At 40.7% G+C, this 23040-nt stretch overlaps 2 protein-coding genes across 3 annotated transcripts; both read left to right on the top strand.

Moving 5' to 3' along the window:
* tm4sf18 (transmembrane 4 L six family member 18) lies at positions 1-7656 on the top strand. Its single transcript, XM_071486486.1, has 4 exons — positions 1-357; positions 4082-4150; positions 5119-5261; positions 6144-7656. Exons 1-4 carry the CDS (start codon positions 178-180, stop codon positions 6340-6342), a joined length of 591 nt encoding a protein of 196 aa, XP_071342587.1. The 5' UTR covers positions 1-177; the 3' UTR covers positions 6343-7656.
* Positions 7657-8739: 1083 nt separating this feature from the next.
* Positions 8740-21233, top strand: cp (ceruloplasmin). 2 transcript variants are annotated; one of them, XM_071486479.1, is made up of 24 exons: positions 8740-9059; positions 10167-10411; positions 10536-10748; positions 11024-11197; positions 11274-11365; positions 12473-12635; positions 12750-12888; positions 13045-13184; positions 13911-14051; positions 14150-14194; positions 14289-14503; positions 15576-15726; positions 15862-16074; positions 17015-17219; positions 17540-17679; positions 17853-17981; positions 18393-18499; positions 18637-18692; positions 18853-18924; positions 19299-19390; positions 19508-19647; positions 19748-19804; positions 20793-20898; positions 20992-21233. In XM_071486479.1, the coding sequence occupies exons 1-24, from the start codon at positions 8899-8901 to the stop codon at positions 21015-21017; spliced, it is 3222 nt and encodes a 1073-aa protein (XP_071342580.1). In that variant the 5' UTR covers positions 8740-8898; the 3' UTR covers positions 21018-21233. The 2 variants fall into 2 exon arrangements, with proteins under 2 accessions (XP_071342580.1, XP_071342581.1); XM_071486480.1 differs by lacking the exon at positions 14150-14194.
* Positions 21234-23040: the final 1807 nt, after the last annotated feature.

Genomic DNA, 23040 nt, shown 5'->3' with positions numbered 1-23040 from the left:
AATAAGGGAGGCAGAATCTGTCCAGCACTTACACACACACACCACTTTTTTTTTCGTTTCCTGGCTCCCCAGCTGCTCCGACCCTTCCCTCCCCTCTGTCTGTCTTTCGCGGCTCTCCTCAGTCCACTCCAGTTCTCTCCTCTCCTCCCTGTGGTCGTGAGTGATTTTGGGGGAACGATGTGTTGCTCGGTGGGTTTCGCCAGGTCTCTGGGTATGGCCCTGCTGCCTCTGGCCCTCTGCTGTATCCTGGCCAACTTGCTGCTGATGTTTCCTATGGGAGCAATAGACTACATCCAGCAGCACCGCCTCGCCAGCTACATCCTGTACTTTGGTGGACTAGGAGGTGGAGGACTGATGGTGAGTAAGAAATAGCAAGTATGGTGAATTCTTTTCCAGTTTAATGAGATGATGAAGCCCTCCAGTCAGTCAAGTGGCATGACTGCACACTCAGCTCCAGTTATTGGATTTTATCACCAATATTATGACGACACTTTGACCAAATGTGGTGAAAACTTCAAGTAAAATGAGTGGGGCTTTAAAATTTCAACTTCAGTATCATAGGATCACTTTCCTTTGAATTAAAGCAAAGTTACCTTTGTGATTTTCATTCAGTTTTTTGCTGCTTTATCCTCAGCTATTTTCTTTTGAATTAATAATCAAAATTATTTATTCCTTTAAATGACCAGATTTTAGACAAAACCTTGATTTATTATTCAAAATGTCAACTACATTGGATGCAAGGAGGTGCATACAGTTTTCTGAGATACTTAAGTTGTTATTGAAATCTGAGGGTAAAGAGTCAAGTTGACAGGACTATATCTTAGACATGTTTTAAAGGTAGGAGGCATTTCATCATATCACACATTACATTATTTCTCCTATTCTACAGTATAAAGAGTTTGACCTTAACTGTGACAACAATCCTAATTCACTATAATCAAAGAGGAGAAGTGAAGGTTAAAAAAAAGAGTGGGAGGTTTTGAATGGAGGTGATGTGGAAACATTGTTCCAAACATTTAATCATCAGATTGAATTATTTTTCCTGGCAGAGGCTAAAACAATAATGGATGTAGGTTCCACTGAGGTCACGGGATTCACTTTTCATCTGGAGAATGAGACTCTTTGGCAGTGTTGGAGTCATGTGACATATTAAAACTCTGCACAACGAAGAAAACGACCGAGACAGAAGCTGGTACATGTCGATCCATTGGTGGCAGACTGAGGCCTCTTTATTCTTCTCAGTTTGTGTTTGTAATGTACAACCACTGCTGATTAAAAGTCATGAGGATTATAATTTGCTCTTCTCTTCATAGACTTGTTTAGCTGAAATGTACTGTCCACAACATGAGCCTTGACTTGTAAAAACACGATTTTAGACCAGAAAGACTGAATTGAAGTGAATTGTCTCTTCCTCAGCACCATTCAGTCTAAGTGTGTTTGCAGTTGTTTATTGAGAACAATGAAGTGTTGTGTGAATTAATCTGTCTGCTCTACGTGCTGCTGATCTGATGGGTTTATGCTGCGACTGAGCAGAAAGGAGCTGTTCTTTTAGTTCGGTTTTAAGCAGGAACAGAGGACAGATTGTTTTTTTCCCCAGACAAGATTAACCCTGCTGAAGGTCCACTCTCTACAATAACGTTTTGCTGTTTGTTTTGTAGTCTGAGCAGGCGAGAGGAAAAAACCTGTTCAGAACATCTTAGCACGCGACTGAAATGATACTGTAGTCTGTTTTTGACCATTTAATTTACTATTATCATAAAGAAGGCAGTTCTCAACTGCTCATATCTGACTTTCTCATGGAGGAGACGGACAGTTAAAGTGTTCATTTCTTCTGTTTAGCATTGAAACAAACACAGTGTACAACAGGTTTTAAACAGTTTGTTGCTGTTCATCATTGTTAGAAAACTTCATTTACAACAGCGATGAATCAGCACATAAGCAAATAAGAGAAAACTGGAAGAGGATGCAAAACAATGAACCTTAAAATGTCACATGGTGTGTTCTCATTCACCGATGCTGATCAATTTGAAAATGCTGTTCTTTCTTTATATTAAGCTGCTGTAAATGAGACTTCCCTTCCTGCTGGTGCTTCACAATAAAAGTGATGGATCATGCAACAGGAACTGAAATAAAAAATATTTTGAATGTGAATTATAGAGGAAATATTTAGTTTGTATTAACAACAAACAGGAGCAACAACAAATCGGAGCAGACATAAAACTTACTATAAGCCTTCTTACTAAGATACGATTACTTTTAAAGCAGGGGAATTTAGCAATAAACGCCTCCAGTAAAAGCCTGTTTAAATAATGGTTTGCATCTTGCTTCAGCTGAAGTAAATAAAGGCCATACTCAATATTTGAGGAGTGCACAGTAGTTAATCCGTGTTTGGTTTTGTCTGTCAGCATCAGGAGCTGCCCAGGACTGTTAATTCAGCAGATTATCATACATGAATTTAAATGTTGTTTTTCTTGCCTGAGATAACTTTTGTCTTATATTTTCCTCTTTGGTTTCCTTTGTGAAATGACAGAACGTTAAAGAGTCAAAGAGCAAACTGAACCCCTCTGAGAGAAATCTATCTTTAGCTCCCTTCCTTCCTCTCTCCCTCGCTCTTCCTCCCTCTTTTTTCCCCCCTTCTTTCTCTCTCTTCCTTTCTCGTTGTGCACTTCCCTCTTCATTGTCAGTCTCTCTCTCTGCCTCTGTTAAAGCGTGGTGCTTTAAGGGGGCATCCAGGATGTGTATATAACGATGCCTATGATCTTTGTGTGTGTGTGTGTGTGTGTGTGTGTGTGTGTGTGTGTGTGTGTGTGTGTGTGTGTGTGTGTGTGAAACCTTGGGAACTTCCCTCCCTCTGTTAGGATGTGATATAAAGTCCTTGACTTCTGAGAGAGACAACAGCGCAGGAAAGAGGAGGAAGAAGAAGAGTAGAAAACAAACAGCTGTAGGATTGCCACTATTTCTCTCTCTCCCCTGCACAACTACATTGTCTCTCAGCTCTGTGCAGGCTGTGTCAGGCTCTTTAGGAAGCCAGAGTTCATGTTTACCCACCACTGACGCTGTGTACTCCATCATAAATCATGTTTCCACCATGTCCTGACTTTATGGCTTTACAGCTATAACATGACTTGCTATGACAGTGTTTTTAGCAGCACGTGTCACACTCTGCTAGTTGATGCACGTGGACCAGAGTGAAATATTATTTCATTTAATATAACTATTAAATGAAATCTAGTTCAGGTTGGTACAGAAATGTATGGTGCCCAGGGGATGAAGTCTCATGTTTTCAAGCAGCACCAGCAACAGGTCAACTTGTTCTTATCTCTATGGTACTGATATAGCTGTGTCAGTTTACTGCACAGTCGACTATATTTACCCTCCTTTCTGCTAACAATTCCACAATACAGCATGTACTTTTATTAAATAGAAGTGAAGATGATTATTGTGTGACTCTGCACTTGTGAGTCAGAATGATTTGATCCATAAAGTTATTTAAGTCTAAATTAAGTGTTTGCTCCTGACCGACTCTAGTAAATGAGGGGGCGATTTCTGGCACAGCTCATGTTCTGTTAGCATGCTAACAACAGCACGTTAAACTGAACCTGACGGAGTAACAGCACACAGAGGATACACTGTTTTGATTTAGCTAATAACATGTCTCAGGACAAACTCAGGCTCATTAAAGTTTTAACAGCAAACTTATTTTTCTGTTTTCATTCATCCAGCATTTGGTTTCAATGTGTAATGAACATTAGCCGAAGCTGGTGGTGCCGTAAATGCTGACTTCATAGATGATGGGTCTTCATACTTCTCCTAACCAGAAGAGTGATTGACTGCTGGGACAAAAATGTTGGTGGCACATGTGTTGGTAGAATGACTGTGGCAGCTGCCAGGAACCGTTAGCAGGGTCAAAGTTTGGTGATCTGTCCTCGTAGCCAAATGTGACAAAAAAAAAAAAAAAAAAAAACACAGCTCAAGCCTCCCTACCTTTGTTATTTTCCTAACCTCATAAATCACTATCCTTAACAATGAACCAAAGTTCTTCAGAGTGCTTTTATTCAGGGGCAGTTTTCTGTGCTTCCAGATGCTGGTTCCAGCTGTTGTCTTCATCACTCTGGGGAAATGTGGCTGCTGCTGGAATGAGAGCTTAATGGTGAGACACTGTTTAATCTATGAGTCATGTTTAAAATCTACTGTTTTTACTGTTTGGCTAAGATCTGGGAGTGATTCCACTAATGCTAAGCTAACGCTACGGTAGAGAAGTCTCATACTGTTAACACTTGATTAATACAATGCTATCTGACATTGTGAAAAACAGACTTGTCTCAATAAGTAAGCTGCTCTTTAAATATATGGCCAAGGCTTCATTTTATGTTCATATATTTCTGTTTGCTGCACAGTCTGCTCTCTTTTTTTAAAGTGTCAGTTGCCATTTTCCTTAATCAACTATAACGCCATGTGGACCCAGACTCTTTTACCTCTTGTTACTCTTCATAATGTTCCCATTTTTCTGCCATTTCCCTGTTTTTTTACTCACTTCTGGGAGAATAACACAGTACAGTTGTCATTAAGCCAGCTAACACTGCACCCTTATGAGGTGGAATGCTAATGCTAATCCAGCTATGATAGTTCAACAAGGGTCCCATTGTTAGGTAACACTCAACAAAGTAAGCTTGGCTTGCACCACTCAAGCCACATGCACAGCTGCAGCGTGTGTGTGTGTGTGTGTGTGTGTGTGTGTGTGTGTGTGTGTGTGTGTGTGTGTGTGTGTGTGTGTGTGTGTGTGTGTAAAGTTCAGTTTAGTTCAGATCTTGGAAGGGAAATTACATTTTGCAACACAGCAACAGTGTAAAAACACAACCACATAAAAACAAACACAAGAGAAACAAAAGACAACAAATGCTTGGACTATTCATGTTATTGAAACAGTAAGGGTGTGTGTGTGTGTGTGTGTGTGTGTGTGTGTGTGTGTGTGTGTGTGTGTAGCACCTGTCTCTGTTTGAGAAACGAAACAGCTTCTTCTTTGTACAGAGAGACACACGATCACACAAACACCCACAAAGGAATCCAAACATGTGCACGTTCTTCAAAAACACTGTGTGTATCTGTGTTCCTGTCAAGATGTGCGGGTCCGTGTTGGCAGCTGTGGTCGGTCTGGTGGGGTCCAGCTACTGTTTCGTCATATCAGGGTTCACCTTGGTGCAGGGTCCCCAGTGCTTCACCTCTAATGGATGGATGTACCCCTTTGAAGGCCAGGGGGGCAGGTAGGAAGATACTGTACCCTGGTGTGTGTGGTTGCATGGGGGTGTATAAAATAAATAAATAATGACTTACAATGCTGTTTTTATATTAAAAAAAACTGTGTAAACTTAACCCCCCCCCCCCCACTTTATAGGATATTTTGTAATACAGCCTTGTATGTTTTCTCTAAAAACATTTTTCATCGTCCTTTAAAAACTGTTTGTATTACAGTTCCTATTAACTCCTAATAATTTCACAAGACCAATTTCAGCAGGCAACCGAGAGAAAAGAAAATGCCAAAGATGAATTGCAAGGATTAATCATCATTATCATCATAATGCTGACTGAAACAGATAGAAATACCATGCTGATATTTAGAATGGACTAAAATGGGTCAGTGGGTACGAGCATTTCCGACACTTTGGATTGACCAGCAGGAGTGTGTAAAAAAAACCACAGCAATGATATTTCTGTTTCATGCTGGTCTTGCAAGTTATTGCACAAACCACCAAATTAAGTATAAGTACTTGATTGTTTCAAATCTAGTACTTATACCATTAATCAGCAACAATTTTGATAATGGAGTAACTGTCATTTAATTAAGATATATGCCAAATGTTTTTTCTGTTGTGAAAATGTAATATTGGTTGGTCAGATAAAAGAAAACACACTTTCACAACTGGTGATGGGCCTAATATCCTGCCCTGATAAGCAGAGTTACAGACTCTCAGGTGTGTCCACATTCAGCCTGTTCTGTGTTCCTCATTTTCATCCATCGGTACACATTGTTGTGTAGCCTATCGTTGTCCACTTATGTCAGTTTTTAAAAGCATTTCTGTTCAACACACTGCAGCCTCTCTTCTGGATCTCTGTCGCTCACACACCGACCTCTCTCCGTGTTCCAGGTATCTGCTGCAGCCAGAGACTTGGTCACAGTGTCTTCAGCCGCTTCATATCGTGGAGTGGAACGTGACTCTGCTGTGTGTTTTACTGGGTTTGGCCGTGCTGGAGTTCATCATCTGTCTCTTACAGCTGGGGAGTGGTTTAGTCAACGCCGTGTGCCGGCCCTGCTGCTACAAGCAGGAGTATAGTCTTAATGCGTAGACAAACACACACGTGTATGTAGACTCGCCCGCACGGACATACTGTACGTACATGTGCGCACAGAAAAAAAAAAATTTCACACATGACACACACAGTCTCATTGTCCAGCACCATGTGCATGTGTGTGAGTACAACACAACACAACACAACACACTATTTCTACACTTACACATGCAACTATGTCAGCTTTGTCTAACCACTGTATCTTCAGGCTTTCAAGTTGCCCTGGTTCAAGTGGCAAAATCACTATGCAGTCATTAATGACACCAGGACGTCTGTCCATAATGATGTAGTTCTGTATTGTGTGTGTGTGTGTGTGTGTGTGTGTGTGTGTGTGTGTGTGTGTGTGTGTGTGTGTGTGTGTGTGTTATGTCTATACCATAAGGAAGATGAGGATGTACTTCATTTGCTCGGGCTCAGCAGACCCACATGTACAAATAATAAGAATGATTTGGAGAATCCTAATAATAATGATAATAATAATAATGATAATAATAATAATAATAATAATAATAATAATAATAATAACGACAATATGTAGTTTATAGAATGATTCACTGAAGTAATTGCTCAGTTGTCACACAACACTGTGTTAAACATATCACATCATCTAGAAAGATGTAGAAGAAAAAGAACTAAAAGGATGCATGAGTGACGACTGTTCTGCCACTTCATGAAATCTAATATTGTGGCCGCTCACTGTCTTTTATTATTATTATTATTATTATTATTATTATTATTATTATTATTATTATTATTATTATTATTATTATTATTATTATTATTATTATTATTATTATTATTTTAATGTACTCTTTGTATAATTCCATAAACCCAACACCACATGAACAGAAGAGTAGCAACATACCAGAAGTGGTTAGAGATGATAATGCCTTACAGATCAATGTCTTTACACCAGTACACTCAACATAGCTGCCATATTAAAAAAAAAAGTGTTATTTTGTGGTTCCAAGTTTTGTACACTGTGTTCAACTGCTCATGGATTACAAGAAAATGTGTGTGTGTGTGTGTGTGTGTGTGTGTGTGTGTGTGTGTGTGTGTGTGTGTGTGTGTGTGTGTGTGTGTGTGTGTGTGTGTGTGTGTGTGTGTGTGTGTGTGTGTGTGTGTGTGTGTGTGTGTACACATTTGTTTTCATTTTCACAGTATTTTGTTGTAAATTGTTTTCTTAATGTCTTTCAGGTTCTAGCTAAGTGTTAACAGACATTTTATATATATTTTAGTGACATATTTTTATAATGTACTTTTGTTTGTGCTGCCTTGAATAAAAAAATAAAGCTAATTCCATTTTATATATCCAGTGTTTGATTATATTTTGTTTTTTTAACCTTTCTAAAAGTTAACTGGCAGTTGACCCCAAATTCCCCAAAGATATCTGAGGTAAACAGCAGGTTGCATTCAGCAGAGACAGATGTGCAAGTGTCTGTGTGTGTGTGTGTGTGTGTGTGTGTGTGTGTGTGTGTGTGTATTCACGTGTGAAGCTGATACTATAATTGAACTGTTTGCCAGTTTATCAGCTGTCATTTTTTTCTGTTCAGCTTCACTACTCTTGGGCTCCCACTCACTCACAGAGGACGAAGGTCACTGACACAAAAGCATTATTATCTTATGTGTAATAGGTTTGTGTGTTAACATATGCAGCTTGCTTGGTGTGTTGTAATCCATTCCTGGACCAGAGATTGTGTCCTGGAGTTTCCAGAGTTGCCTGTTATTGATACCGTATCAGGACTCAAACTGAGTAAACTGACCCTGGGAGTCGGGATCAGCTCAAGTCATTTTTCAGTGTGGCTTTTTTAAAATCTGTGGTCCATTATAAAATAAATTTATCTACAAGCCTTTAAATATTGATAAACCAGCCTTTAAAGTCAAATTTATTGTCCTTGAGATATCGATGGACGTATGTCAGAGTAATGAAACTACTTCGCTTGGTTTGACTGATTTGGCTGATTTAGGTCACATAGTCTGTTGTCAGCAGTGTATTGCATGTTTCAGAGTGTGTGGACACTGACTGGATCAAAAGTCCAGTGTTGTCATTGGTGGCTGAACGCAACGACACCAGATTTTTGTCTGCGTCTCCACATGCACAGAAAAAACTGAACGTGACACAGATCAGGTTTTCTCTATTTCAGCTGAAAAGGAGACAAACAGCACGAAGTTTGATGTAAATGTAACATCAGTCTGATCTTTGAAGTTTTGGACAGATCAAATATGGATGTCACAAAGAATTTCTGCTCTTATGCAAGTCCCAGCTGCTGATCAAACAGCTCGGACAGGCCTCTGATTGGCTGCCTCAAACCCTGTCTGATGGTCAGTGACCCCCCTGCCCCTGCTTGGCTGTTCCCTGCTGTCAGCAGCTGAGTATAAAGACACACACAGGGTCTAAAGTCTCTGAGACGGACCAACTCGCAAACTCACTGCCGTCAGTCAACTGAACTGTCCGTCTGTCTGTCTTCTTCATCATCACCTAGTGGATCACTGGCAGTTTTCTTTGGATTGTCTTGTAGCTGGTGAAGCGCCAACACTTCCTCATTGATCAAAATGCGTTGGCTGACGTTAAGGAGTGTGTTGCTGCTGTGGTGTGCAGCAGTATGTGTGTCTGGGATGAGGAGAGAGTACTTCCTCAGGATAGAGGAGGTGTCTTGGAACTATGCTCCAAGTGGGATGAACATCATTCAAAACCGCACGGTGGCGGAGGATGAGTAAGTGCACATATCTTCACTCTTTTTATTGTAAAAAGGAGGTCAGTTACCCCCACGGAGGTGGCCCAAAATACAACAGTAACAAAAAAACAAAATGAAAAGAAAAAACACATATCAGGGTCCAGTTGACAAAAACACCTCAGCATTAACTTCCATTTTCTGAGCACTTAAGGACACATTCTTGGTTTAGAAGCGGTTGAAAACTTTACTTTTTTTGCTGCTGTTTCCAAAGTTAAGAATGAACTTCAGATCTCTACTCCACCTTTTATCACTGACTGACTGTGCAGCCAACTCAGATCCTCTGACCAATCACTGCTCTCTATTTAACCCCAAGGGTAGATTTCAGATGTTGCCTCAGATTGTGGAGCAATTTTTACATCCACGTATTTACAATTGCTTTTGAATTTACATTAATAGAAGATATTTTGATTTTCTTCTGGACGTGTTTTCTGTCCAATATGCATTTTTAAATTGCACTTTTAAGCTAACGTCAGTCATGTTGACTGTCTTGCCTTGTCTTGCACAATTAATCGTAGAAATAGATGATCAAGGTCTTCTTATTATTCCTTCAAGCGGTACTCTATAAAGATACTGACTTGACTTAACTTACACATGCAAAACCATATACATATAGATGAAAATAAAGACACTGCAGCAGCTATACATCACTTTAATGCAGATCCATTAAGAAAAATTACATATTGGCTACAATGACACAAAAAAACCAAACGTCTTTAACGATAAATGTAATTATCTCCACACACGTTTTGGAACAATGGGCCTTTTTCACAGGAGACATTCTAACATGTCACAGTGGGAAAAATCACAGGTGTAAATAATAAAATGAATGATGGCTGATTTACATTTAATAATGTTTATGTTGCACAGAGACATTGTTAATGTTATTAGGAACATTTGTGCTTTTCAAAGCTGTTCTCTTTCCCCAGTGGCTTTTCCCACAGTCACAAGTCATAATGTTTGCTGTGAACAGGCCTAAACAACATGTAACTAGATTTTTTTTTTTAAATGAAAAATGTATATATCACTGTTAAAGCTGTTATCCATGTAATGACAGACACCTCTCTCTCTCGCTCTCTCTCTCTGTAGAGAAGCCTCAGTCTTTTTAAAGCGGGGCCCCCAGCGGATCGGCCCCACCTACAAGAAGGCTGTTTATAAGCAGTACACTGACGCCACCTACAGGGTAGAGGTGGCAAAGTCTGATTGGCTCGGCTACCTGGGGCCCCTGCTGATGGCCGAGGAGGGAGACACAATGATTGTCCACCTGAAGAACGCAGCATCCAGACCTTACAGCATCCACCCACATGGAATGAACTACAGCAAGGGCAACGAGGGTGAGGGAGGAATGAAGGAATGAATGAATGGATGAACTGCCACATGAACGGATGAGCACAGGCGGACTTGACAGACTGATAGATGTCTGACCCTGTGTTTTTGTGCTTGTGTCTGCCTCTGCAGGAGCCCTGTACCCAGATGGTACTAGTCCAGAGCTGAAGCTTGATGACTCAGTGGCTCCTGGAAAAACAGTGACATATGAGTGGACCCTCCCTGAATCCCACAGCCCGACATCAGAGGACAGCAACTGCATGACCAGATTCTACCACTCCCACGTCTGCCCCCCTAAAGACATCAACTCAGGACTGTTAGGACCCCTCATTGTCTGTAAGAGAGGTACTGGGACCTTTTCAAAGTATTTGGTAGTATAACATTTACAGTTTAATACTGCACACTTTAATTCAAAAGGAAATATTGTACTTTTAACTCCACTACATTTATTCAGTTGTGCTCATTGCTACTGACTTTATTAAAATTTTACATACAAAAACATATGAAAAGCTTAAACTACCGAATAGTGTACAAAAATCAGAGCTGAAATTATTTGCCAATTGATTGATAAGTTGAACAAGAACAACGGACTGAACCTCTTTTCCTCCTCTCTCTTCCAGGAACCTTGGACCTACATGGCGACAGGTCAGGAGACTACCTGTACGCTCTGCTGTTCATGGTGTCCGATGAGAACTTCAGCTGGTACCTGGATGAAAACATCAGGACGTACATCACGAATCCTGCCAGAGGCCTGAAGGAGGACGAGGATTTCATCGAGAGCAACAAGATGCACGGTGAGAGGAGAGCATTACATCCACGTCAACATTTCCACACACAACTACACCATTTAACCTTGAGTGTGTGTTGCAGGTATTAACGGTTTTCTGTACGGTAACCTGCCTGGACTGAGCATGTGCCAAGGCAACACAATCCACTGGCACATGATTGGATTAGGAAATGAGGTAACTATTACTTCATATCTGTAACTATCGACCAGAATATCTGACTGTACAGGGTTTCTCTAAAAGTGATTTTCTAATGCTCAACTTTTAAGTGTAACATTGAAAAAATGTAATAGAAGAAATGAAATATATGACATATATGTCCCTAAATCAAGAGAGGATATATATCAACTATGAGGAGATATATTATTAACATGTATATCTTCATATATCCAGAGGATGTATATAAGTTTATAACATATGAAATACCCATAGGAAAATTTGTATATGTAGGCTACATACATACATAAAAAAAAATATCAGTGATGAATTTTTTTCATATGACATGTTGCAACCACATTTGATATAACTAATCTATATATTTAGATTATATGAAAACATGCATATAAAATTATTATATGCTTATGTTTATTTTTTCCATTCTGGGAAAACAGTCTCAAGACTTATGGACCCCGCTGTGTATATAATATCAACATACAGTATATTGACAGGCTATGGGATGGATATATATTTGTGTAACATGTCAACAAGATAAGCATACATGCATGTACATACATATTTGTATGGGCTAAACTAATATATTAGATTATTAAAATTTCTAATAGGTTGCTTATGTAATTTTGAAAATGTTTTTATTTATAAATATACATTCAACATTTTTTCTGTGGTGTACAAGAATCTGTGTATTTATGTTAATAAGTGTATATAAATGTGGAAAGATTTGTCAGCCTAGATATTGACATCATGCCAAAGCACTTTAACCTGATCAAGTACCTGCTTTTTAACATATTCAAAATTTTGAGTTAGTTTTCTAATTTTGTCGCTAAAAGCCTGTTGCAATTTCTTTCATTATGATAAATTGATCATTTGACCCCGAAAACTCAAAAAGACGCATGTTCTCCCTCTACAATTATTTCTTAGCTATGCTGATAATTTGGTGAAAAAGCTCATTTGTTGAACATGTGTTATTTAGATTGTATTTGAGCTGTTTTTTACTTTAGTTGCAGGGCTGCTAAGTGAAAGTGAGCTGCCACCTGGATTACCATGAGTCTACATAATTTCTTGGTGTTAGCTTAAAACTAAAATGTGATTTATCTACCACAACAGGTGGACATGCATTCAGTTCATTTCCACGGCCAGATCCTGACCGTGCAGAACCACCACACAGACATGGTCAGTCTTTTCCCGGCCTCCAGCGCCACAGCTCAAATGGTAGCCGATAACCCTGGACACTGGCTGCTGACCTGCACTGTCAACGACCATCTGATGGGTGAGTCCTCACACTCAGTTTTAACCAAGATGTATCACCCCCCCCCCCCCCCCCCCCCCCCCCACCCCCCCACTGTGCGGCGGCTAACAGGCTTGGTTTTGTGCTCCCATTAAGCTGGAATGCAGGCAACATTTGAGATCAAGAAGTGTTTCCCCAACGTCCATAAGGCCAGACCACACGGTGAACTCAGAACCTTCTTCATTGCTGCTGAGGAAGAGGTCTGGGACTACGCTCCTACACTGCCTACTGATGGGTTGGTTAATGCACACACACACACACACACACACACACACACACACACACAGAAATGGTCCTGGTTTGTCTTGCTGAGACGTGTGTGTGTGTGTGTGTGTGTGTGTGTGTGTGTGTGTGTGTGTGTGTGTGTGTGTGTGTGTGTGTGTGTGTGTAGGGAGGCAGACATGTTTGTAACCAGAGGTCGAAACCGTATCGGAAGCCGCTATAAGAAGGTTCGCTATGTGGAATACACTGACAACACCTTCACAACGAAGATGCTACGCAGCCCACAGGAGCAGCACCTTGGAATTCTGGGTAATCCATACCTTTCAGTTATTCATGGTGGGACAGATCTTCTGATCTGATTACTCAGTAGTTTAGTTTGTCTTGCTCACCTTCCAAGTTAAAAAAGCACATGGCTGTCACTAACAAATATTTTCTCTAATGATTATTCTGCAGACTGTTTTTTTAGTTAATTATCAGAAAAATAGTTCAAATGCACATAACAAATTTTTATCTGTCCTCATACTGCTTAGTTCTCCCAACTGTCCCGAACCTAAAAGATATATTGGATCACAATGACATGCAAAGCAGGAAGTCCTCATATCTGAGAACCTGGAGCCGGAGGATGTCCTTTCATTTTCTGTCGCTCGACTAATCAATTGGCTGAACTCTACAGGTGTTTGGGCCTAAACTTCATCATTGTAATGTTCATGAATTAATAGAAATAAGGCTTTCATACTGATCTGGACAGAGTTCCTTTTTTGCTAGTTAGGAATTGTTGCATGACTGTACTTCCTCCTGTCATGTTCCAGTTCCTGCTTTCAACACAAATGTTTCAAATATGTCAAACATGTTTCTATCCTGCTGTGAGGAAATTGATCGTGACCCTTTTATCATTTGCAGCCCCTCGTCTTTGAAAACTGTGTGCGCACCGTTAGGACACTAATATTGAACTGTAAATGCGAGTTGTCTTCCAATACACAGCAACAACTTAGTGTGTGCACTTGTGTGTCTGTGTGTGTCCATTTATGTCTCCAGGTCCTGTGCTGCGAGCTGAAGAGAGGGACACCATCAAGGTGGTGTTTAAGAACAGAGCCAGCCGGCCCTACACCATACAACCACATGGTGTTCAGTACAGTATCGAGCAGGATGGGACGCTCTATTACAATGAATTGGAAGGTTAATACATGCAGTTACACACATTGTTAGCAATGTACTAGATGTATATGTATATGCTTCATCACATCCACACTTCCTCCCCCTAATCTTCTCTTCAGAGTCTTACACAGCAAAGAAACTGCGGGAGCTCAAGAGGCAACCGAGTGAGTTAAAAACCTGGATCACAGCAACACTTTCAGTTAGCATACATAACAAAAATCCTATCATTGTGATGATTCTCCTTGTCTGTGGCTGTAGGAGTGGTGACTCCTCCCCCAGCCGCTCTGGTCAGGCCAGGGACAGTGCACACCTACGAGTGGATGGTGCCCCTGGGTGCTGGTCCAGTGGCGGGAGAAGCTGACTGTCTGACTTATCTCTACTACTCTGGAGTGAACCCCGTCAAAGACACTAACTCCGGACTGGTCGGACCCCTCCTCGTCTGTCGACAGGGATCACTGAAGAAAGGAGCACAGGTAAAGACGGGGCCCCTCACAGCAGACTTTCTATAACTTATGTAAATCAGATCAGACATTGAAGCCAATTAAAGTGTCCATTCAAATTTTGTGCAATTTATGTGGTCTTAAATGATACGGTTTGATTCGATCTAACCTCAGGCTGAGCACAGACATCAGAATTCATGCAACCTTTTGTCAGACCAGTGTAACAATCATGATCTTATGCCAGCTCAAGAAATGTGCAGCTGCAATAGTGTAGGAACAGAGAGGTGTTGAGTTATAATTACTCTAAATTTAGCTTCAAGCAAAAGTTAAGGAGGCAGATGAATGTTTGAAAACCTTCTGTATCAAAAAGAGACTAAGTGACAAAATGTTGATTAAACTTTATTTGTATAACAATTTTCATACAGGTTAGTACAGTTCAGAATGCTTCAAAGACTGAGAAGCCAAATAAGAAAACTGACACTGCGATAGAATTAAATATATTTTAACAGCTAAAACACTGACAAAAAAAGGCACATGTGGCAAATCAGTGTTAGTCTGATACTAACTCAGCTACCATGTGGATGGCAGTTACAGGTCTGTCTGCATTCACATCCCTCTGTCAGGTCTTTGGTGACCTTCTGTAGATGGACGACTTGTTCAGACTGGTGTTTTACATTAGCACTATTAAAGGAGATGTAATCAATATTTTACATGGCTCACAGTGGAACACATGACTACCTGTATGTGTGAGGTGTTACCTCTCAGTATCATATTAAGTCAACATATCAACATATTCATTAGGACAGACACAAAACTCCAAATTATAATGTAGTTGTGTGTCTGCTGGATGTGAAAATGAGCAACTTCTTGCAAAGAAGGTCACAATATCAACTTAAGAGGTGTTGATGTGAAAATGCTCCGTTTCCAACTTGTCTCTTCTTGTTATCACACATTTGAGATGAGCAGTGTCAATGTGATCAGAGCCAGATGGAGATAATGAGGGTGAGGAGAGAGTCCAGCCAAAAGAAGAAGCCGTTACCAGTTTGTAAGACATCATGAAACCACAGTTTAATATATTTCCTCTTCTCTTCTCCTCCTCATGTAGAAAAACTATGATAAAGAGTTCCACCTCATGGCCACAGTGTTTGACGAGAACCTGAGCTGGTATCTGGACGACAACATCAGGACCTTCACCACTGCTCCCGCTACTGTTAACAAGGAGGACGAGGACTTCATGGAGAGCAACAAGATGCATGGTTTGTAGGAGACACACACTGATCACCGGCAGCTCACCCACTACCTTTAAGGATGTTTGGTACATTTTAACATTTCCCCTCACATCTGAGATAATCACTGCTCTGCATGTCTTATGTCTGCGCTCTGTCCTCTAGCCATCAACGGGTTCGTGTATAGGAACCTCCCGGGCCTGACCATGTGTAAGGGGGATAAAGTAACGTGGCACCTGTCGGGACTGGGGTCAGAGACGGACATCAACAGTCTTTACTTCGAGGGAAACCGTTTCCTCTATCGCCAGAACAGACGAGACTCCATCAGTGTTTTCCCTCACATCTCGCACACAGTCACTATGGAGCCAGACAGCATGGGTACACAGCTCTCACTCACTCTCTCTCTGTCCAAACACTGTCCAACACAGGTCGACATAATTCAGCACCATGTATAAATGCATTAATTATGTAATGATATTTTTAACGTTGAAATAATCAAGCAGTTAAGACGAGAAACATCAAGGCAACAAAAGTCGATATTTGACACCAGAACCAACAAAAATATTTCAATTGACAAATGAAAGTGAATTCAATCATTTGTAACTGAAGTCAGTGTCTGCAGTGGAGACTGTCCTCCCATTAACACTGACAGCATCAGTCGTTTCAGTTAAAGATAATTAATTGTAATGGCATATTTGTGCATATATCTTTACTGTAAAGCAGCTGGAGAAATTCGGACTCTCGTTAGGTGCTAAAGGGGAAGTAGCATGAGGTGGCACCTCTGCCCTGAACTATAATCCATGACAACTGCTGCCATACTCCAGCCTCGTGTCTTCAAACCGCCCTTTGAAAAGTTGGAAACCAGCCAAAATGTCCTTGCTGAAATTAGTCCTTGCAAACTTATTACAAGCACAAGGAGTCACACATGTACAAAGTGAAATAACATTTTATACTCCAATAATTCATATTATATTACTATATACTTAAAACTGTATAGAAGAATGATTGTTTTTAAATTTATAAAACAATGCTTTCATGAGCGACAACAGTTCAGCAGTCTGATTTTTAACCACATGTATAACAGTAAGCTGAGCTTTTTTATGCTCAGACTCTAACTTCAGACATGTCATTTGTGACATGAACTCTGTACGTGCATGACAATAACTTAATGCAAACTGGTTGAGTAAAGTGGCAGCTGTTTGATAATAGAGCGCTGACTTTAAGCACAGTGGACCTGCATTAGATTGATATCTGGAGTCAACATGATGCCTGACAAGTGCGCGGTGTGACCTCACATACTTATGTCTGTGTGTTTCAGGTCAGTTTGAAGTCGTGTCTCCCACAGTGAACCATTACCGCGGTGGAATGAGAGCCAACTACACAGTGGAGAAGTGCAGCTTCTTCCAGCGTCAGGGTGAGACGATGCTCCATTCAAAAACATACTACATCGCTGCTATGGAAACAGACTGGGACTATTCTCCGAACCGCACCTGGGAGGCCGAGATGTTCCGCGGTCAGGAGAGGTATGAGACTGAGATGATTTATGGTTTGCTTTAAATTTTGGTCTCTCAAAAGCTACAATTTATTGATCCTAAAAATATAGTCTGTGGGTGATACTTTGTGTCTTAGACCTCTATTGTTTTCCACACATCAGTGAGCCGCACTGTTACACGAGATGACACGTCCCTTCATCACCACGAACAGCTGTAAACACTCACTCAGTGTGTTAATACGCAGCTGAAAATAGTTCCCATCAAATCCACCACTTCCTCCAGTTTGAGTAACATTCTGTCAAAGATCATTCTTTAAAAACGAAACTGTTTCTGACCCCCTCCCTCCACAGTCCTGCCACTGTCTTCTTGGACAAGCAGGGTGGATTCATAGGTTCCCGCTACAAGAAGGTGGTCTACCGCCAGTTCACCAATGACAAGTTCACCAAGCAGGTGGAGAGAACACCTGATATGGAACACCTTGGCATTATGGGTACGCCTTTAGGGATAATGTGAAAATGCACATGAATTGAGATTTAATCATATAAACTTCTATATTTTAATCATATAAACAGCCTTGCTCTAACAAAAAGCAGATTAACACAAGTAATAACTTGAAATAAACAATATGCAGCTTGACTAGAGAATCCTTCTGTTCTCTCCCAGGTCCAATGATTCATGCTGATGTCGGGGACAAAATAAAGGTGGTTTTTAAGAACATGGCATCCAGACCTTATTCTATCCACGCCCATGGGGTCAAGACAGAGACCCCTGACGTCTATCACACCAAACCAGGTACAAGCAGGCAAGATATCAGCCGACAGGGAGGCGGGACAGTAAATCCCAGCAGTAAAAGCTTATTTTTCCTGGTTGTTGCTTTGGCAAAGAGACAAAATCAATAAACAGTTTGGGTGACATATTTTCCCAACAACAGCATTTGCCTCTATTGTTGGAGGTTGTATGAACAACAGTCTGAGGGTTTTTCAGAGTCACCGACTGTTCCGCTGCTCTGTCTCGTTGTGGCTTCATTCGATCATTATTGAAGAATCAAATTTAAACGTGCACAACTACGTTTTTTTAGCACTTAAAAAAAAAAAGGGACTTGATCCTCACACTCAGCTCCACTGAACTGTAATTTTTTTTTTTTTTTTTAATATAATGGCATGGGGAGAAAAATGAAAAATGATGAAATGATGTCATTCCCAGGTGAGACCCACACCTACTATTGGTATGTTACAAAGAATACAGGACCGACCACGGAGCAGGAGGAGTGCTCTGTGTCAGCGTACTACTCCACTGTTGATGTTGTCAAGGTATGTTAACAACAACAACAACAACAACAACAACAACAACAACAACAACAACAACAACAACACCACACACACACACACACACACACACACACAGGCATTAAAGCACACAGACATGTTTTTTCTTCCTGTTCCCTCAGGACCTTTACAGCGGGCTAGTTGGTCCGTTGGTGATTTGCCGCCGCAGCTGGGGCAGGTGAGTGTTAGATTCATCTTGCTTCATACTTACTGTTGTGGTGCAGTACACAGTGTGATTGTGTGAGATCTGAAAAGGCCAGTGGATGATTTGTGATGTTTTACTGAGGTACACAAGTGGACTAAAATGCTAATGGACAGTTTTATAAATTTGCTTCCAGGAGTTTGGGACTAAAGAAAGAAACAGAAGAGTTTGCGCTGCTCTTCCTGGTTTTTGATGAGAACGAAAGCTGGTAAGTAAAGAGGGCTAACGATGAACTGTTTAGTCCTTTCAGAGTCAGGTTCAGTTAAATTACAAAATTACAAGACCACTTGAACCAGATTTCAACTGAGCTGCCGAAAACATTGAAAATGTTTGAGACACTTAACATTGACACTGTTTCAGAAATTTCACAGTCTGTAATTTTCACTCTGACTTTTTCCATCTGTAGAAAATTGAAAAGTGAAAAAGACGTCACGGGGTCCCACCTCATGTCTTATTCCATCTTGACTGTGGGGGCTACATCACAAATACACTGTACTCATTATTGTCAGGAATGAGAACTGCTGTCCTTATGTTGCACAATATCAGGCTTAATTATTGCTGTCACTATGTTTACAACAACAGGTATCTGGATGAAAACATCAGGACCCAAATCAGCAGCCCTCGCGCAAACTTGAAGGATGACGAAACCTTTATAGAGAGCAACAAGATGCACTGTGAGATAAACACGTACACAAAATGAACTGCTTTGTTTTGGACAGATGGGATATTTTTCTTGCTTCATCTACATCAGATTTTATTTCCAAAACGTGTGTTTGTGCTTTTGTATGCAGCCATTAATGGATACGTGTATGGTAACTTGAATGGTCTGACCATGGAGGTGGGTGATAAGGTGTACTGGTACCTGATGGGAATGGGCAATGAAGTGGACATACACACTGCACACTGGCATGGACACAGTGTGGAATATAAGGTAAATAAAAACATACACATACACAAGTTACACCAACGCAATAATATTACAAACACACTGCACTACACAAATGATAAATGATATCCTCTTCCCCCTCCAGCTGGGTGGAGGTCCTCATCGTACTGATGTGTTCGAGCTGTTTCCAGCCACCTTCCAGGTAAAAACCTCAGAACCTCCTGATTTAATGGTTTCGGTTTTCTCTAAAAACTTTTCGTTGTTGCAGCATTAAAAACATCATGTTTAACATACTGACCACATTCCTGTAACTTTGAGAGATCAGTGTAATTACAGAAAACAGGTAAGAAAAAAAAGGTGTGAATGAGACAAAAAAAACAAACAAGAAATACAAAAATAGTGTTTCTCTAATAAAGAAACTTTTAATTACATTTCATTACTTTTAACAAAGAAAACTAAATGTGGTAACATACAGAAAATCTGTATCAAGTATTATTCAAATTAGGAGATGCTAGACTTGTAACCAAAACATTATATGAATCCTTTGCCGCATCCACCATCTTTAAAAAGGTCCCATATATATCACTGTGAGTGTTCTGATATCTATAAGAAGATATATTTGTGGTTTTAAGAACCACATCTCCTCTCTCAGGCCTTTCTTTGGAGCTCTGGTAACAACAGGTCAACAGAGAAGAGAGGCTCTGAGCCTCTGATTGGCTCACTGTTTTCTGAGTGATCGAATAAAAATATAGCAGATTTCAGGTAAACACTCAGAGAAAGCAAATCCTGCAGGGCTGGGTGGTGGGTCCGGATGGGCTTGGTTTGGGGTGGCTGAGAGTGGTGACTGCTTTGTTGTGACATCAAAGTTCCAGAAGTCCTGACAGCTTGTTTTGAGGCTCAGTTTCTGAATACAGGCTGTGTGCATTTCTCTGTGGACTTGATACCTTCACCATGTATTAATATAGAACCTAGACATGGAAATCTCACTTTATATGATATGGGACCTTTTAGACCAAATAAATCCAAAATATATGGGAAAAAATGCTTTGATTTTCCTGCAAACTGAAAAACATCAATAAAAATGACAGAATATCTAGACCCTCTCCTCTGGCTTGACACAGCTGTTGAACTATAGTAAAAGTGAAACTCAGGGCCTGTAAATGATAAGTTGCTCTCATTCTCCCTCTCAGACAGTAAAGATGCGTCCTCAGTATCCCGGTACCTGGCTCCTCCACTGTCACGTCACTGATCACATTAAAGCTGGCATGGAAGCGATGTATACAGTTACTGAGAAAGGTAAGAGAGACAAACCAACCAGCAGCCAAATGACGATGATGATGAAGAAGAAGATGCTGGATAAGTGATAACATGTTTATTTCTCTTCCACAGCAAAGAAGAAGGGAATCTTTGGCTGAACGAGGGAAACAAATTCACAGTGAAGACAACAGCAAACGGACCAGTTTAAAGTTTATTTCAGTAACCAATTCAACAACACTTCTCTTTGTAAAATCAGCCACATATGAAGAGTCACATGTTAGAGACAGAGTACATCACCATCCAAGAGTCATTTTATATTGAAATTAGCGTTTTTAGAATTGCCTGAAAAATTAAAGAAAAGATAAAACCTGAAAGTTGAAGTCAATACTTTTGTTTTTTTTTGTTATGTGTGGACCATAATGACCATAAACAGGCAGCAGGGGGCAGTATAGCCTGATGGTACAGGGTTATGGTATCGTGTTCAGATCCGCTGGTTTAACTCTGCAGGAATCAGAAAAACTTTGTTGCAGCTGTGAACAGGAAATATAAAAATGAACTTTTGAAGACTGAAGGGACATCGCAATCCTCACAGTCAGGTCCCTAATGCATGTCCTTTAGATTCCACTTCCTTTACCTGTGTCAAAATCTAGATTAAAGGTGATTCTTTACTTACAAAGTGTATCTTACTAAATTATTTTGTGGAGGTCCTAAAGTTTCCAAAGATCAAAGATATGTCAGGATGAATTTTTACACAAATCATCTTGAATATACAACATGTAAGAGAGGCAGGGTAAGACCAGGGTAAACCGTAAAATAGTTGGAATGGAAATTTCAAAGATGCTGAGGGTTTAAACTGGACATGATCATGTGTCTCCTGCAATTGTTTTCTCTGGAGGGCTCATACTTGGTGATAGGGACTTAAATAATAACTTTAGTCGACAGTTATGCACAAGTGAAAGCTCATGAAAGCCCCCAGAAAAGCTGCTACATACTCTGACACCAGCAGGGGGGGTTAGTTTGGAGGAGCAATAGATGGCAGAGCTGCAACTTGAATAGACGCCGGAGTTAAGCAGTGCTCGACAGTATGTGACCTGCACGGCTCGATCACCACGGTCACAGATCAGTGAGAAGCAGCTCGGATGTCGCTGCCACGTGTCTCTGTAGCTTCTGGCCTGCGTCGTCCGACTTCCTACAAAACATGGACACAGTCAGAGTCCACTTTCATTAGTCAGGAGTAACATGTTTTACTTGTTTAGATGAAATCCAGGGAGCCCAGACCTCAGAAAAAGCTTCTTTGATTTAACTGCAGAGCTCACTCTGTGTGATGGAGTAGAAAAGTTTGAAGACTGTCACAGAGCTGACAGTTCCTCCATTTTCCAGCTGATGTCACTGCGATCAAGGCAGTTTGGAGCCACTTTCAGCTCAATACACTGACTTATAGGGTTTCAGAGTGATGCAACTAGGAGCCTTTGAGCCTGTCAGCGTCCCACAGAGGGACCTTTAGACGGGTCGGTTCCACTAGGAGCACTATGTCCACAAGTACTGATGAGAAATTGACTTCAATCACTCGTGCCATTCATCTGAAGGTTGCCACACATCCTACAACTTCTGTCGGCTCTGTCTGTGATTCCTGGAGTCTAATGCCACAAGGAAAGTGGTCGACAATGCAGTTTATTTGTGTGTAGATAATTCCATGAATAGAGGATGCAACGAGTCTCTTTAGGTTTCCCAGACTCAGATAAAAGCTTCAAAATACGTTTTAAAAGTAAAGGTTTGACAGGCCTATGAGGAGCCGCTTTATTTTGGTTTTGCCCTGTTTGAGTGTTCAAAGGGAAGAGGAGATCGGGAAGATTACCTATCACCACACACACACACACACACACACACACACACACAACTGAGTGCAGATCAGTGTCTGGGCAGCCACCTGCAGTCCTCCATTAGCTGGCAAGGAAAAGGAATTTAAAAGATTCAGACCATGAAATGTGGCCAATAATGCCAGCTCTGATCTAAACCTGTACTGAATCTCAATGATGTGCTAACAGCGCTGTCACAGTCAACTAGTGAAACTTAACTTGACATTCACTCTCACTCAAACTACGGCGGCCTCGCCCTGCTCTGAAAATCCTGTGTATCCGTTGCTGTTGAATCCAGCTGAACGAGACAAAACTGTTTGATTGA

The sequence above is a fragment of the Trachinotus anak genome, unplaced genomic scaffold (assembly GCF_046630095.1).
Source record: "Trachinotus anak isolate AG129_WGS33_773 ecotype Australia unplaced genomic scaffold, CSIRO_AGI_Tana_v1 ptg000010l, whole genome shotgun sequence".
Classification (NCBI taxonomy): domain Eukaryota; kingdom Metazoa; phylum Chordata; class Actinopteri; order Carangiformes; family Carangidae; genus Trachinotus; species Trachinotus anak.
This window is presented reverse-complemented; position numbering and strand designations above follow the sequence as displayed.

Excerpts from the sequence above, each read along its gene's own strand:
- cp (XM_071486479.1), top strand. The coding sequence starts at position 8,899 with ATGCGTTGGCTGACGTTAAGGAGTGTGTTGCTGCTGTGGTGTGCAGCA. Across the intron at positions 12,636-12,749 it reads TGTCAACGACCATCTGATGG|CTGGAATGCAGGCAACATTT; the intron begins GTGAGTCCTCAC and ends GCTCCCATTAAG. Across the intron at positions 12,889-13,044 it reads CCTACACTGCCTACTGATGG|GGAGGCAGACATGTTTGTAA; the intron begins GTTGGTTAATGC and ends GTGTGTGTGTAG.
- tm4sf18 (XM_071486486.1), top strand. The coding sequence starts at position 178 with ATGTGTTGCTCGGTGGGTTTCGCCAGGTCTCTGGGTATGGCCCTGCTG. Across the intron at positions 4,151-5,118 it reads GCTGGAATGAGAGCTTAATG|ATGTGCGGGTCCGTGTTGGC; the intron begins GTGAGACACTGT and ends GTTCCTGTCAAG. Across the intron at positions 5,262-6,143 it reads TTTGAAGGCCAGGGGGGCAG|GTATCTGCTGCAGCCAGAGA; the intron begins GTAGGAAGATAC and ends TCCGTGTTCCAG.